At 41.2% G+C, this 18,044-nt stretch overlaps 1 protein-coding gene across 1 annotated transcript in view; it reads right to left on the reverse strand.

Moving 5' to 3' along the window:
• The window catches only part of LANCL3 (LanC like family member 3), a 92,587-nt gene that overhangs the window by 14,892 nt on the left and 59,651 nt on the right, over positions 1-18,044 (reverse strand). The window contains exons 2-3 of the mRNA XM_004435051.3: positions 8,057-8,180; positions 4,879-5,076 (exon numbers count right to left, since the gene is read on the reverse strand). Coding sequence (XP_004435108.1) covers positions 4,879-5,076; positions 8,057-8,180 — 322 coding nt within the window. The remainder of the gene's footprint in view (positions 1-4,878; positions 5,077-8,056; positions 8,181-18,044) is intronic.

Below are 18,044 nucleotides of genomic sequence, written 5' to 3' on the forward strand. Positions count from 1 at the left end.
GGTGGGAGTTTCCCGAGGGAGGCCGTCAGGTGAGGCCTTGGATGGAAGTAGGGCTATCTTCACGACTTTGTAGGATGTATAGGAAACTCCAGGCTGAGGGTGAAGTCGAGAGAGCATTGTAGGCACCAAGATAAGCAAGGGCAAGGATTCAGAGCCAGGACAAACAAGCCACATGAAGACCAGTGGGGCAGTGTTCTATCCAATAGGACAATGGTGTGGAAGGTTAGATGGGCTCACATTATGGATGGTTTTACAAGTCCAGTTAGGCAGCTTGGACTGTATTCTGTGGGCAATAGGGAACCAGTGGGAGTGTTTTTTTTTTTTTTTTTTGTGGATTGGATTTTATTTGTAATGATGTGATCGATATTTTAGACAAAATGTCCCATGGTGATGTCAAGAGAGATCTACAGAAGAGCAATGGGGTAGTTATGAGCTGATCATGTTGGCAGAAAGATGGCAAAGAGGCTAATGAAAGAGATAGCTCACAGGATTAGGTGGCTGTTTAGATATTAATTGAGCACCTACTGTATGCCAGGCACAGTAGTAGGTGCTAAGGTTTTAAAAAGCCCCTGCCTTTGTGGTGTTTACAACCTAACTGGAGGCACTAATTAGGCTATGTGAGGGGACACAGAGGTGTTGTGGAAGCACAAAGGAAGGCCCCTAACACACACTTGGAGGTAGGAAAGGCCCACTAGGGAGAGTGACCCATCTAACCTGAGTAGGGTAGAAGGATGACGAGGAATTAGCCAGGCAAACTGGAAGCCCTTGGGGCTCTGCTGGATCCCCTTTACCTTACTGGCAGGTGCCTCATCTCCCACTTGCTATGAGTTGGCTGCTAAGAAAGCTCACAGCTGCCTCCTTCTTGGAAGATTTGCCCTCAGCCAATGGGAGGCTATGCTGTGCATCTACCCCACCCCCACCAGACTTCAGCCAACAACTGACCGATATAGGGGTACAAAAGGTCAGGTCCCTTGCCTCAAGACAGATCAGCTTTGTGGTGTAATCTGTGCCTCTTAGTTTCCCCTTGGAATCCGGGTGAAGCTAATCCCCAGGTGAGACACAGCTCCTACTCTCTTCTCCTGCCTTTTCTCCTCCATTCCCTACTTGAAGCCTTTCACTTCAGTAAAACCAAACCACTCGCAATTCCCCTTCCTTCACCATGTGGTTCCATACCTCTGACTGACTTTTCTTGGAACTTCCCATCTTTCTTGGCCTGGCCAGCTTACCTCAGGCATCACCTCCTCTAGGAAGCCTTCCTGAACCTGGAAGAGCACCAGGAATCTCTCCTCTGAGCTCCCACTGCTCACTATACAAACCTGAGTCCTTTTATAGTATCATATTAAAATTATCTCTTTATATGTCTGCTCCCCTAGTATAGTGCAAACTACCCAAGAGTGGGAACTTTATCTTGTTCAGTTTTGCTCCCCTAGTCTGTGGCACGGTGTGTGGCACATGACAAGGGCTGCACAAATGTCTGCTGACCTTATAATGTCTCATTTCTCACCCCAGCACAGGCCAACATTGAAATGGAGATGAGAAATGTGGAAGGAAGAAGAGCTGAGATGGTCCAATTGCTATACCAGGCCGTTAGGCCCAGGCAGCTTAATAGGTATTGATCCTACGGTTCTGGCCAGAGAGAAAGGGCCTCTTCTTACAGCCTGGATCATGGAATGGTATATGGAAGGGACCTCGAAAAATTTCTTAATCTACTGTTTCCTAACCTGACCTAATGAAATCTGCAATAAGGCTGCTTAATTGAAAAGGAAAGAATGTTGGATTTCTTTGCTTTTGATGGGAACCATGTCATTTTGTCATGGGAACACTGATTATTGTGCATTGATAAGAAACCCAAGTCAGCAATGATATATATCTTCACCAAATACAACTGAGGAAAGGAATCAATTATTACTTAAGAAATATGGTTGGAGAGACTAAATCTTTGAAAACATGCAACCTAGCAGAGCCTTGTGATAGTCTGACTTGGCACATATAGTTTCAACATACTGGAGAATCACCAGGCAGGTCCAGTATTGGGATCTGTAATTTCACTGAGGCACACATTGAACATTGTGCACTACAAAGCTTAGTGACCAATGACACCTGCACTGCACAAGCCCTTGTGGTTCTCTCTGCAAAGTCACCTCTGCAGGAGCCTTTGTGAAATGATTTAAAAAAAATAGCCACACCTGTGCTTCAGACAGAGTAAAGGAAATGCACTGTCAGTGTTACCACAGTAATGATGTAACAACGAAATCTCGAGTTTATTTTAGCTACAGCATTTGTTTCAATGATTTTATAAATGACTTTTGTCCTGTATTTCAGAATCATTAAGGCTGTGAAGGGGTCATATGAATCTGGTATACCTCATTGCATTTAGTGAGAAAACCTATATGCCATACTGAGTATTCATAAATGTGTGTGTCTGCAAATCTTTTGGGACATATCTCTTAGGAATGACAAGCGTCCACAGTATAAAAGCGTCTATGGTGATAAAACGGTTGAGTTTCACTATTCCATCTCAATGTGCTCATTTCACAGATGAAGAAACAAAGTGGTTTTCTCAAGGTCACTTAGCTGGTTAGTGTTGGAGCTACAATTAGAACCCAGAGTTATTAATTTAGAGTCAAGAACTGTTTCCACAGTGTAGAAATGATAACTAAGGCTGTCACCTGTAGAGGTGGGTTGGAGGAAAGTCAATAGGAAACAATTATAGGGGGAGATAAGGTATCACTGATGAAGTTCTACATTGTAGATTATCTCTGACAGGTTTTTAATCACAGAATCAGTGTGCTGCCCTAAACCATCTGCACTGTTCATAAATCTACTCTCAAAAATATTTTCCTCAAACAAGGGAAAATTATTTTTCTAGGTCATCTCCTGTTTTAGAATTTTTGGAGAGTTTACTGTTGCCAACTTCATAGAAATCTTGATGGTCTTTGACGTGCACTTATCAGATTTATAAAATCCCTCTTGATGCTGTTTTTAGCACATCTCTTTAAAAGGAAGACCAATACCCTTGAGGTGGGAGTGCAGCTTGGCAGAAATAATGGGCCCCATTTGGTTCTTTATTCATTTGTGAATTTGTTTATTTTTGGCAGTCCAGTAAATACGTGGGTTGAATGATTTTGCTTTGCAACCTATATTTAATCTTACCAAGATCCTGACCATGAATGATATATGAGGATAAATAAAGTCCCCAAGGTGATTAATCCTAAAATGTACTGTTATGGTACATGATTTACACAGACAGCTGGAATGTGGTGTACAAAAAGGACGGGATAACTGTCCTTCAAGACACCCACATCAGTAAATTGACCCAGTCACTCATTTTAGTAGACTATCTTCCCATTCTTTACAGGGCTTTTACTAGCACATTGAGTCCTTTTAAAATATTCTGCATTTAACTTGGGACATCTCCAAAATTCAAGGATCCTGGGGTGCTTGGAGGATATTCAAAAGACCATCACTGAAAATGATTAAAGGGAATGGGAAACGGGAATATTGAGCATAATATAAAGAGATATCATTTCCAGAATGGTAAATTACTGTTGTTTGTCTCCAAAAAGTAAAAAGCAAGAAGAAATGGGCTCAAATTATAACTGGCAGGAATTATCCTGGACATAATGCACAATGCCCTGGCGCTGGTACAAGCACACACAGGAGCCTTTGAAGTCTCTTCCTTAGGTAAATGTGGCAGGCAGAGAAAATATAGCCAAGGAACTAAGACTTAAATTATTCATCAACTCAACCTATCCCAAGAAAAAAATGACATTACAGTTGGATTAAAGAACATTAATTAGGTAAGAAGAAGAGAGGAAGTAATAAAAATCTGGTAACAAACTAAAGAGAAATCAAATATATTTTAAAGCTGTGCTCACGGCATTGAGCATAGCCTTGCAAATCAAACCCACCCCTAATCCAAAAATTTTGTATTATTTTGCTATTTTAAACCTCTCCCCTGGCCAATCAACCAAAATTAATTGATTTATTTGAATTTACCTTCTTTCAAATTGCCCTTTCTCCGAAGGCCTAATTAGCAGTGTAATGAGTTTTTTTTTAAAAAAGGAAAAGATGGCGTCTGATAACTTTCTAGGCTCAATTCCAGAGAGTTCACTGCAGATGGCTTCTCATTTCTCTAGACTTTTTATTAGGTGATAATGGAAAGCCTCCTTTGAAGAAGAATTATCGAACAGTGCATCTCAAACTTTAATGTGCATACGAATCACCCAGGGATCGTGTTAAAATGCAGATTCTGATTCCGTGGATCTGGAGTGGGGCCCGAGACTCTGGACTTCTAACAAGCTCTCAGGTTGCCTACGCCACTAGTCCAGGGACCACATTTTGAATTGCCAGGCTCCAGACCTGCGCTGCCCAATGTAGCTATTGAACACTTGCAGTGTGGCTAGTCTGAACTGAGATGAGATGTAAGTATAAAATATACACTGGATTTCAAAGACTCAATATGAAAAAAAATGTGAAATAGCTCAATTTTTAAATTGCTTGCATGTTGAAATAATATTTTGGGTATATTGGGTTGTAAAATATATATTGTTAAAATTAATTTCGCTTGTTTCTTTCTATGTTTTTAATGGGACTACTAAAAATTTAATTTCATATGTGGCTCATTATATTTTATTGGACAGTGCTAGTTTAGTTTATAAACAAATAGATATAGATCATATTTTTAAAAAATACAGGATCATTTCTGGAGATCCTTTACAGATCAAGACTTTTTTGGCTTTGAAAAGTTTCATATTGACCTTTTTATCTCATTTAATAATGACATAAGATGAGAAATACTCGCACTTCTCAGAAAAGGCACGTCTCTTTGGCTAAGCCCAATGAAAGGCAATGTTTTCAGATAATAGTGTGTGAGACCTGGGGCGCCGTGGCACCAGTGCACCAGCTCGTTCTCTCTCTCGATGGCCTCGCCAAGCTCAGGTGGCCAGTTGCAGTTCTGTTCCTGCTCCATGAGGAAGTCCACACTCTGCCATACCAGCTCCTGATCTGAGGGCTTGAGGTGCTCATGGTAAGAAAGAAGCATCTGGAGAATGGACGACAGACCATGAGCTGCTCCTATATTGACAAACAAAGCATAATTAATTCACATAATTGGGAGAAGAGCCAGTTTAATTTAGTGAACAGACAATCATAGTACAAAAAAAATGAATGGCAATATTGCTTGAAGGCATACATAGTAATATAATAGAGTGGCCTAAGAACAAGGCTTCTGGGGAGCATACATTAGAGCACGGGTTGGAAAACTACAGCCTGCAGACCAAATCTGGCTTGTTGCCTGTTTTTGTAAATAAAGTTTTATTGAAACACAGCCACGCTCATTCGTTTGTGTATTATCTATGGCTACTTTTGTGTTACAGTGCCAGAGTTGTATTTGTGACAGAGACCATATGGCCCACAAAGCCTAAAATATGTATTATCTATTCCTTTATAGAAAAAAGTTTAGTGACCGACCCGTTTTAGAGAAAAGACTTTTTAAAAACTTCATAATTAACATATCAATAGCTTTTATGAAAATGCTTTTAAAGTAAAAATAATTTCTTCTAGGTATACTAAACATTCCTTCATTCATTCACTCAACACATAAGAATTAAGTACCTACCATGTGCCAGATAATGTTCTAGGTGCTGAAGATAGGTCAGTGAAAAAAACAGACTAAATCCCTTCTTCTATAAAGTTAAACACTAGTAATTGGTATTAATTTACTTAATGCTTCATATTTAGCACTGTGCACTGGGCATTGTTCAAGCCCCAGGGGATACACAGAGGAACATGACTTGGTCCGTATCCTTGAAGACCTCCCCATCCAGTCCAGTAACAAAGCCAGACTTGTAAATAATCAGAACATGAAGTGATAAATGCTCTATCAGAGATGTGTACGAAGAGCTAAAAGAGAACTGAGGGAAGAGAGCTTAACTTGGCCTTGGCGTGGAGGAGGCACTAAAGGTTCCACACAGGTACTGTCATCTGAGCAAAGTTTTGAAGAATTCTCCTAGGAGTTCCAGCATAGGGTACTGTACTAGCAAAGCCCTCGGCCTGCTTTAGGAGAAAGAGTTAGCTTAACAAAGGTAAAAGTTTTCACTCATTTCTAATGAGTAGAATGCTGATTGATGGGTGGTACTGGGGTCAATATATTCTGAGGGCTTGCTCTTTAAATTCAATTCTATAATTTTAAAGCTTTCTTTTTGCACTCAGGCACTCAGAACTCTTGACTCCCCAGAAACAGCCTTATAGTTGTATCCAGTAAAAAATTCTATTCTTCTTAAAATTTGGTCATGAAACTTGAAGGTAATTTTCTTTCACTAGATTTAAAATTGTTAGGAAGAAGCTTGCTTTCCAGGAATATATTTAAGAATTAGATAGAAATCTGGTTTGTTCTATACATGTAAATGGCTGGAATGTTAATTTCTCTAAAAAGACAGAAAAATGAAAGGAATAGTTCTATTAGGGAACTCGAGCAGACACTGTCAGTGCCCTGCCTGTCACCTCATCCACACTCATCATTCTGCTGCATCTATCTTCCCTGCTTCCTACAACAAGCACCTATCATTCTGCCTGAGGCTTTCACTGGCCACAGCGGTGTGCCCAGCCCACAGGGAAAGGGCTGAAATCCCAGGGAATTAACACCTCTGTGAGCAGCCTTTGATCAATGAAGCAGGGAGTTGGTAGATGAATACCCCAGCTTCCTCATCCCTTGAGTGGGACAATTCTGAGGCATGTTCTATACAGACTCTAAGAGTCCCCAGTGGAACTGAGCCTCAGTTATTCATGATTGCTCACTATTACATCCTCTATTAACTTCTTTCTCTACCCTGCCTCACTTCCTCACTCCTCTATCAATACTTTTTTGGGATCACCTCCCAAATAAACTATTTATGCCCAAATCCTTGTCTCAAGGTCTAATTTTAGGGAAACTTAGACAAGAACTTAAAGGTTCTTTGAGAAAACTCTCAGAGAACTGCTAGTCTTTAAGCTCATTGCTGAAGTTGCTCATCAGCCATCCATTCATTCATTGGGGTACCCTCATTATGTATAGGCTCTTGGTAAAGGTCCAGGGATCACAAACAGAAATTAAAGAAATTCCTTATCCTGAAGGTGCACAGAGCCTGCTAAGGCAGTTGGACAGGTAAGCCATTAATTACAGTACAATGTCATAAGGCCTTCAATAGAAGTGTGGCAGGGTGACACGATACTATCCAATTTTGCTTCAGGGTAAAGCTTGAAACGTGTGAATGTTTCTCCAGAAAGGGTTCAATAAACTCTTTTTCCAAAAGCACAAAGTTTCTCAATAGATCTAATGATGTTTCAGCAGAGTCTTGAAGTCTGGGTATAAGTATTACAGATAGATGAAGAGGTCAGAGGAAGCCAGGAGTTCTAGGCAAAAGGAATAGGCACAATGGTTACAAAGATATGAGAACACTTTGCTGGTAGGAGACTATGCTGGATAGAACCAGAAAGGGAGAGATAAAGCTTGAGTTTGGAGAAGGAGCCAGGTGATCTACAAAGGGCCTTGCAAGTCATGCTCAGGAGTGATGAGGAGCCACTGGAGGATCCAAAAGGATTCAAAAAGAAAATTAATCCAGAGTAATTAATTTTCACTTTACATGCCTCATATCTCAAAAGTAGCCATTGTGATTCACTAGTTTGTTATTAATCCACTAATACTAAAAACTTGAAAGTGTTAGTGGCTGAATCTTGTTTCCCTGTGCAGAGGCACTATTTACAATGAGTGTGTAAACTGTTCACAAACTTTCAGCAAAATTAGGCCAATGAACTCACAATCTAGAATAAGGATTTTAGTCTTCAGTGAAAGTAATTGTTAAAATAGCTACATTTCTGTCAGGTAGAGTATGAAAGCAAATATTAAATTGTGATTTGTAATATCTATCAATATTTGTTTTTAAATGGCATTTTAAAGTGTTTCTAGTTAAATGAATAGTGATACCTTATGTCAGAAACAAAATCTTCCAGTCTTTAGTCAATGCTGATATTAGAGACTCTCTTCATCCTACAGGCCCTTGCCAACACCTTCACTCACCCAAGTATTCAGTTCCATAGTAAGAATACATCAGGGGAAATGGTTTCCTCTTTTTCAGGGCATACTGCTTCCCAGAGTCCAGAATCGCCTGGCAAATTGATTTGATCTGTGCTGGGGTCAGCACCTGAGTAAGGAAATCAAGAAGCAGAAGTCAAATCAGATCTTCTTTTTCCCTCAGACACTGGATTTTCTTGCTTTAAAAGTCCCATCAGGGCCGGCCCTGTGGCTTGGTGGTTAAGTGCGCGCGCTGCGATGCTGGTGGCCCGGGTTCGGATCCCGGGTGCGCATCGAGGCACCACTTCTCCGTTCATCCTGAGGCCGAGTCCCGCATACAGCAACTAGAAGGATGTGCAGCTACGACACACAACTATCCACTGGGGCTTTGGGAAAAATAAAATAAATAAAATCTTAAAAAAAAAAAAAAAAAAAAAGTCCCATCAGCATATCCCCAAAAGCTGTTTCTACGTGTAAACAAACTTAGCCAACCATAACTTCCTTTTTCTTAACCATTGATTCTTTGTTGTCAAGTTTATCTGCCCTCTTCAGAAAATTTGCTGTTTTGATGGGAAATACACACCTTTACTGCTATGGGCTTTTATAAAATGCAAAGACCACTTTACAGCTGTTAGATCGTTAATCCTTGTCACAGGAACAAGAAATTGCTCAGAAAAGAACAAAGACTGGTCCTCACAAAGCTGTTATTCCTGGTGTACAATGCAGGTCTGGGCCAGACAATGGGACTTCAATCTGTGTCTTTTAGACTGTGCTTATAAAGCTACCATTCTGTGACAAGCTGCTGTAGCCCTTTGCATTCCCTGAATGAAACCAAAGTTCAATAAGTACCAAGGCAAAATAACTGTTAATATCAAAATGACTGAATACAGAATGACTAAAATGCAATGACTTGAAGTCTCCCATATTTTATTCAATCTACCCACAGTCAGTTTGAGGACTGCAGAGATTAAAGTGTTCTCAACTCTACTAAGCATCATCGAGTTTATGAGGATTCTGCTCAGGTTTGTGATGTTTTCTGCCTCCCACTTTTCCTCAGGGCAGATCAGATGCTCCCTTTGGCACACTCCTGATATCACCATGACTCTTTGGTACAGCACTTACCAACCTGGTGTTATGTCTCTCTCTATACTAGATGATCAGTTATTTGAGGGCAAAGACTGTGGCATCTCATCATTTTGGTATCCTTGGTTCCCGTTATTTTGTGTGTGTGTGAGGAACATCAGCTCTGAGCTAACATCCATGCTAATCCTCCTCTTTTTGCTGAGGAAGACCGGCTGTGAGCTAACATCTATTGCCAATCCTCCTCCTTTTTTTTTCCCCCCAAAGCCCCAGTAGATAGTTGTATGTCATAGTTGCACATCCTTCTAGTTGCTGTATGTGGGACGCGGCCTCAGCATGGCCGGAGAAGTGGTGCGTCGGTGGGCGCCCGGGATCCGAACCCGGGCCGCCAGTAGTGAAGCGCACGCACTTAACCGCTAAGCCCCTGGGACGGCCTGGGTATCCTTGGTTCCTAACCCAAAACCTGAGGGGGCCTTTGGTAACTGATGAGTGAGTAAAAAGTGTCAGGTTTACCGGCATGAAAAGCAGAGCCCTCCCTCCTCTCTTTCCTTTATCTCTTCTCTCCCTCCCTCATTCTTCCCTCCCTCCCTCTTTCCTTTCCTTCTACAATTATTTCTTAAGCCTCTACTATATGCCAGAAAAGCCTGTTCTAGATGCTGGAGATATGACAGTGAACGAGACAGACTAGACCTCTGCTCTCATGAAGCCCATCTTTCAAAAGTGCAGACCTGCACAGGAAAAGTACTAGTCAGAGTAACAACAACAAAAGTTCACCTCAAGTTCAGCCTTCACCTAATTGAATGAATCTGGGATCAAGGAAAAGTCCAGTGGATTTTAGCCTCCCTCCTAATACTCGCACATTGAATTTTCCTACCTGATATTTGGCATTAGTCTCACAGATTCCTTTTGAAATAAGGTACCAATACTTTGTTAAATCATAACTTGCTTCTCTGATTTACCCAACATTACAAGGGTCAAATATAATCTAAGTTTTGGCCTCCACAAATCTGGCATTTAATTTGGAAAAATAATTAAAGAGGAAGCTGTTCATTAATTAATTTGCCAATTAACATTTACTGAGCTACTATTCCAGTAAGGCCCTGAACTAGCTATTGTGGGGAAATTCTAGAAAGCCTGGAGCACATTTTTCTCCCTACAGGGAGCTTACTATCCAGTGCTAGAGATGAGACACAGACAAAAGTCTACAATAAAGCAATTAAAGCTCATGAGCCTAGGGGTGGAAAGAAACAGTATTGCAGAGTGTGTAACACAGACAATGAAGCACTGCTCAGCTCCACTAAGATTTTACTATACTATCTCCTCATTTTCCAACTGGTTGCTCAGAAACAACTGTCATGGCTTTCAACTTAAATTTTCCTTCTATTAGCTACCTATCTTTGTCTCTTGGGTTCATTCCTCCTTTCTGCCTAAAATTGCCAAAGACTCTATTTGCCCATGCATTCCCACTGTCATTTCAGGGCTCAGCCTCAGGTCTTTCCTTAGTTGAATAGCAAATTTCTCCTAAATGATTTCCTACTCTGCATCTATTCAAATTGCTACCAAAATTTTCATTTGCTATTAAAAACATCTTCTTCTTTGTGCCTTTATCAGTACCAACTAATCTTACATTTAGTCTTACTCTACTTAATATCTTGCACCCAGAGTCTTATATCAACCCCTCCATCCTGCTCTCTCAGAAACTAAGAGCCTTGAAGGGCATGAACTTAACAGGACTCCAACCTGGTCCCATCCTATAGTTTTGTGGCTTTTCAAATATATCTAGCTTTTCAACTGAACTTAGGTCCTGTCTGCCAATATTGGCCTTAAATCCACGTGATGGAAGCAGTTTTGTGATAGGAAAAGGTCACTGCATTTTGGGGGTATGTACTCATTTGAATGACTAAAATTCTTCCTACATGACTTCTGTGCCAATAATTGAAAATCAGCTTATTCTTTCCTCAGTTGAACATTTATTCATGTTTCCCCCCACCACCGTGTGTGTGTGTGTGTGTGTGTGTGTGTGTTCACCTGCTTGTTTGTAACCCAGAAAAAAAATCAACTTAGGTTATATGTGGTGCCCTCTCCCTTTCTTTCCACCCCTAATCCACAGCTCAGAATAGAGAATGAGTTTATAAAATATTTCAAAACCTCCCCAGTCATGCATCATGTCTGGGTGGTTTCCTCTTATCTCTCAGAAACACTGTGAAAAACAAAGAGAAACCACATTTGTTCGGCTGGATAAAGACCAGTGATGCATGCAGTTCTTTATCTCTGGGAACAGACAAGACCTACCCATGGGTTTATCGATCAGCAAATAAAAAGTGAAAACACTGCGCATTAAAAGTGTGTGGAGGGGAACATTGAGGTAGAGGGTGCTCTTTTTTTCCCCCCTGAACAAACAGTACAGAAAGAAAGGAGATGAGATGTGAGGGGAGGGGCTTGTTCTTGCTCTCTCATTTGTCTGCTTTCTCAGACATCCCTCCATTCCCCACTCCTAGCACATAGGAACACATGCATCAGCACACACACCACCTCTGAGAAGATGGCCTCCATACTTTTGAAACACCCTGAGACCCTGAGAATGAGGAAGTGGCATTTCCAGTGGGAAAAAAAAGTGACTGAGGATGGAGAGAGGAGCTCCCTGCCCATTATGCCTTTATCAAAATAAATCCAAATTCCTTCTCCTGTATTTGTAGCACATAAGGCCTATGCATGTGTTTGATATCTTAGATGGATTTGGTTCTTTAAGTAAACTTTTTTTACATTGAATTAAAATAAACTAAGATAACTCAAAAATACAAAGCAAGTCTGTGGTGGTTTGGTTTAAACAGTTTAACCAATTCTCTTCACTTATCCTCAAACAGAGGTGTTTGTTGTGCAATATTCCTATTGGGCAGGGCTCTGAGTATGAAGAGACAAGAGACCAATAAAGCCCATGCTATGTTTCTTGGCCCTGCCTGAAGGTCATGCTGTGATTGAACCACCTCCATGCTGAGGAGAGATGACCTTTGTTAAGGAAATGAATGAAATGGACCAAGCCACAGAAAGCTTGCCTCACCACAGACTCCTTTCCAGAGCAAGTGTCCTGCCCACAGGCCCTCTGAAGTAACAGTCTTTGCTAGCTATATATCAAATATATATCAAATCTACATGGAATACAGAAAGTCACTCAAATATCATGTCAAACATATATGTAACAGAGTAAGAATCTGATATTAACTTAGGTGTTTTCCTCCAGCAATTTATTTCACCCCAATCCTTTGTCCCAGGATTCTAGTGGTAGCACAGGCTTCTGCTCAGAGAAAGAAACAAGCCATTTGACTACCAATGAACATCAAAATGACTTTTGATACCCAGGGACAATAGCTTTGAGGAAAAAGGCTTTTGAGTTGTTAGAACCTGGGTATTTTAGTACTTAAAGTTGACACCATAAACAATAGACTTGAAGGATATGTAGAGTCAGGATGGAGCTAAAAGCTGTTCAAGGTGGGAAGAGTTGACATGGAAAGGAAACCAGGAAGTTGCAAGTCAGTGTGGAGTTCCTGCTTTTCCTACCTACACCCCCTTGTGCCAAGCCTTAGGAGAGATCCCCTGGATAGATTTGGGGATCTATAGGTAGTGAGAATGTGTTCCCTCCTCCCACCTGGAATTCGGGGAGATGGTAGCCTCAAAGATGTGTATCCTGCCTGAGGGTCTGGGGCCAGTAAAAGAGATATCACTGCGTGGCATGTCCCAAGACAGAGCCAGAGACAATCCTGAGTTTCCTGTGGGCACCATGGTGGAGCAGAAAAAATCTTATCCCTGAGAGTAAATTTATTCAAAAAAGTTCCCAGTCCAAATAATTTCAAATTAAAAAGTTAGGGAAACTGTTTTGTACAAAGTCAATATTCACAATTGGTTAGATTTTTACTTCAGATGCCTCTTTGGGGTTGTGGTTCGGTTGGAACCCACTAGTTCCAGGAAAGAGCCAGGCCTTCAGGAAATGTCTGGAGCAGGCAGAGATTTATTTCAGGTGTTGAGAAGACAAAAACTCAAGAGAGCTGCTTTGACAAAGAAGCCTAAAGAGACAAGGTAGGGCTAAGCTTTCAAGCCGGAAACAGATATTGATGAATCGAATAAATCAAATTATGTGGAAAACCTGTGCTAGGCAGTTGGAGGAAAGATGTAATCTTAATAATTGGACTAAGTTAACACCTGTACCATTTAAATAATAAAACATTCAGCAGTTGTTTAATTTCTAGAAGTCATGACATATAGGTGTAAGGTGGAGGGAGTAAATATTGGGGGCTTCACAGAGGGAGAGGGATATGAGCTAAGCTTTAAAGGACAAGTAGGAAGTGAATTAATGAAAGTAAGGGGGAGAGAGGCCATTTAAAGCTGTAGGATGACGGGGGAAGCCCTGTGTATTAGGGCAATGCTTCTCAAACTGCAATGTGCACACACATCACCTGGTATTCTTGTTAAAAATGCAGATTCTGATTCAGTAGGTATGGGATGGGGCAGGATCCTACAGTTCTAACAAGCTCCCAGGTGATGCTGTTGCTGCTGGATCCATGGAACACACCGGAAGTAGCAAGGGATTGTGGGAACAGAGAGGCTGGTTGCAGCCAAGGATTTCTCTTGGGAAGGGTGAGAAATTAGACTGAAGGAACTATAGGAAGTTCCCAAAGACATTCAAGTAAGCAAGAGGGAGCACCAGGTAAGAACACTGCACACCATAATTTAAATGATCAGCTTACCTAGAACAGAAAAGCAGCAACAATGGGAAATTCTCTTCCACTATACTGTGTGTAGGAAAAACGTGCCCAAATTTGCGAACTCCAGTGGGGAGCTCTCTTAGCCAATGTGGCCAGGTTTGTGATTTTCTTAATTAGTCTCCAAATGGGGCACGTGTGCTGGTGCAGAATGAGTAAGTCCCTTCCATCTGGTTTTCCTGATGCTCCCTGACCATTATTATGCTGGGCGATGAGGAATGGGAGGCAGGTTGCTCTAGTTAATGATTATCTTCCAGTCATTAACAGGATGCAGCAGGGAACTGCAGTTATAAACACTTGGTCTCAGATACCAAAGTTGCTTTTTTCCCTTCTCATGTCAAGAAACACAAGCCAATAAAACACTGGAAACCAGAAAAGAAAAACAGGTTTTACCCCATTCTTGCAGACTGACTGCTGGCTTTAAAGATTTACTACAAGTACCTAGTAACCCAGTCTGCACCAAGTGTCATTAGATGATTTCATTCTGTTTCCTGCAAGATACTATCTCAGAGCCTGAGCTTCCTTATCTACAAAAAGGGGATCACAATAACTTGCCCCACCTACCTCCTCAGGTGATGGTGAGACTCTTAAGAAAAAGCAGTTCCCAGTGTTTGGCTGTACGCTGGAATCACCTGAGGAGATTTTAAATCTCCTGGTGCCCTGACCACACCCAAAACCAATTACATCAGACTCTCTGGGTGTGGAACCCAGGCATCAGTTTTTAAAGCTCCCCAGGTGATTCCAAAGTGCAGTCAAGTTTGAGAATCACTACTATGAAATATCGAATGAAGGCAAAAATAGTTTTTAAAAGAAAAGTAATAATATAATGATGATGATGGTTAGAACTAAAGAGAAGACAAGCAAAAGACCTACCAAGTGAAAGATACTCCCAGGTATAGAGAAACACCTTTGGTCTGAGTCATGGGGGAGTGGAAGGGAGAAACCCAATATGACCATGAATGGACATGCTGGGTCAGGTCAGAGGTCCACTGAACCTCATCCAGTATTCTAACACAGGCACCAATGCACATTTTATGGGAGAATAATGGAGAAACCATACAACACAGCAGATAGTGCACTGGACAAGGATTCAGAAGATCTGGGCTTGAGATCCAACTTTGCCACAGTAACCATGGTTAAAGTCATCAGAGCTCTGTCTTCTCATCTGTAATATAAATGGACTGGACTAGAATCTGTCCACTAAGTCAGTGCTTCTTAAATTTTAGTATGCCTAAAAATCACCCAGTGAGCTATCTAAAACAGCTTCCCAGGCCTCACCCTGAGAGATTCTGATTCAGTAGCTGTGGAATGGGGCCTATCTTACATTTCTAACAAGCTCTCAGGTGATGTGCATGCTGCCGGTCTGGGAACCACCCACTGAATAGCACTGTATTAGGTTATTCTGGGCTCCAAACTCTCTGGTTGTCTAAAGCATTGGAGGAGTCTGGTTCTTGAACTGAAGAAAGATCATAGCATGGTGATCAAAAACATGGGCTTTGGGGTCAGATAGACCCAAGTTCCAAACTTAGCTTCACCACTTTCTAGCAGTGTGGATTTAGGCAAGTTACTTATACTTTCTGAGCCTCAGTTTACTCATTTGTAAAAAGCAGCAATAATAAGACCTACCTACTTCATTGAATTGCTATAAGGATTCCATATAAGCACTTAACACAATTCCTGGCATAAAGCACATGCACAATGCATGTAAGCTACGGTTAAAACAGACATGCGAAGTCTAATAGTGACTCAACTCCCACCATTCAGCACTACAGGCCTTGGAGGGCTGTGCTCAGGATATCTCTCATAAAATAACCCTGCTGTTGTTCACCTCCCACCCCCCCATCCTCCACCCAAGGACCAGCTTGTGTGAGCTTGCATTCCTAAACTGTTGTAACTTATAATTCATAAACTAGTAACATGTGGCCCTTCATGTCTGTGTATTTACTTTTTTTTTAACTAGTCTTATCACCACACTTTGAGCCCTTCACTGTCTCACTTTCCCCAAACCACATTTCTTTGCTCTTTCAAAATACTTCTCAACTTGATCTCATTTCTAGACAAGTCTCCGTCACTAACTATGTAACTTGAGACCAATCACATAACCTCTCTGGACCTCAGTTTCCTCATCTGAAAAAACAAAGAGTTAAGCTGAGGTGGTCTTTAACGGGCCTTTCAGTAATACTATTTTGTTATTTTGCGATTCAATACTTTATGACAACTATTCACAAATTATATATACTTATTTGACCTCTAATTCTGGGATGTGGATGTGATGGTGTTTCAGTGGTTTTGTTTCTTACAGGCTAGGCAAAAATCTTTTGCAATGAGATGATAGCACATGTTTAACTTGTCCTCTATTCTAGGAATTTTATCAAGCGCATATTCTCTTATGTACTTTCTTCCTAGCAGAAACCTTAAAGAACTAGAAGTTGTTTTAGCCTCTTGGCATTGGCTACTTGAATATCTGGAGTCTTTGGTCTCCCGATGCCCCCAAAGTGAATGACTACATTATTAAGGCTAGATGCATAATTGACCGTTTCACATCAGACCCTCCTCTAAGCCACTGTCTAATGAATATGTCATTGCAGTATTCTCAAACCATGGTTCAACAGACATTTTTCAAGTACTCACTAGGTGCATAACACAGTGCTAGAGAGTATAGAAATACCGAGATGAGTAGTTGTGTATAATCAGGTATACAGTAAATGCCTTTCTTATTTGGAAAGGCCAATTCTGATTTCATATTTTTGGGTTACACTGTTAGCAACTCAATATCCATTTTCCCCTTATTCCTAACTGCCTCTCAATTTTATTAGGGTGACAATTGTGTTTAGCTTTAGGTGATAATGAATAGCCTCAGCCAATCATGTCAATCTCATTTTTGCTTGCCAGATACTCAGTTCTTAGCCTTCCTTGAAGCTAGGGTTGGCTATGTGGCCTCATTTTGTTCAAAGGGGAAATCTGCTGGGGCTGTTACCTGCCTTTCTTCTTTTTGGTACCTTGAATATTTATGTGAGGCCTGGAGCTGTAGCAGCTATTTTGCATCCTGAGGCAATGAGCAAGTGGATGAAAGGCCAACATTCAAAGAATGATGGGGGAGAAAAATCCTCAGGTTATGGACATCATTGAACATGTGTAACAGAACCAGGACCACATATCTACAGACTCTTATGAGAGAAAAATTACTCCCTTTTTTAAAATCACTGTTCATTGGATTACTTACAGCCAAACTCACATCAACTGGGCAGCCATAATGTGCCAACCTAATAGCATTGATAGCATCCACTTCCCTATAAAGCCATTTTTGCCCACATGTACCTCTGTTTCCATGGAAACCTCTAGCTCCACAGCTCTCTAAAGAGAGGCTGACTGCCTGAGTGGACAAATTCAAATGCAATTTCCAGTTCTGGCTGCACTTACAAGGTTGTGATTGATTTTTCTTAAGTGCTATCCCAGAGCCCAGACACAAAGCCTGGGAAACACACTGTCACCTCTGCTGCCATTGCCCTGGGTGACTTTCCTACTCCTTCCACTTATCCTGCTCCAGGTCAGGGACAATGGACACTGTCCAATCTGCTACCATGACAGCAGATCCTCAAAGTCGATCTGAGAAGACAGAGAGGAGGCCTATGGGAGCCTCAGCAATAAATGCTGTAAAGCATTATTTTCTTTTCCAGGAACTGCTGTCACCTCAGCTTAAGCGACTGTATTATGTACTACCTACCCTGTAACTTTAGAGAGCTACTCATGAAAATGGTCCTAGAACAATATCTGAATAATCTGTGACATTTTAAGGCTCAACAACTCTTTCATCTAGACACTTTCAACAGAACAAACGGAAAGGGTTTCTTTTGCCATGCTCTTTGACCTGGGCCTGTGGGATTAATGGGTGCCCTGAAGGTCAGAAACAGGGGAGGGAAGGCAGAGACACTTTAAAACTGCTTAGATTTTTCTTTTTAATTCAACACCTTAAAACACATTTCTTAAAATGTGTTCCTTGGGGCTAAGAGAAGCAGTGTGATATAGTGCAGGTTTGGCCATGAATGGTACCTTCTCTGTGTGCAAAATGAAACCTAAAGCTATTGGGGCAGGGGTTGGGGTTGGGGGGGGCATTGGGTGAGCGTGGTTGGGAAATTCAGAATTTCTGGCTTTGTCATTTT

The sequence above is a fragment of the Ceratotherium simum genome, chromosome X (genome assembly GCF_057802395.1).
Source record: "Ceratotherium simum simum isolate JZ-2026a chromosome X, ASM5780239v1, whole genome shotgun sequence".
In the NCBI taxonomy this organism is placed as follows: Eukaryota; Metazoa; Chordata; class Mammalia; order Perissodactyla; family Rhinocerotidae; genus Ceratotherium; species Ceratotherium simum.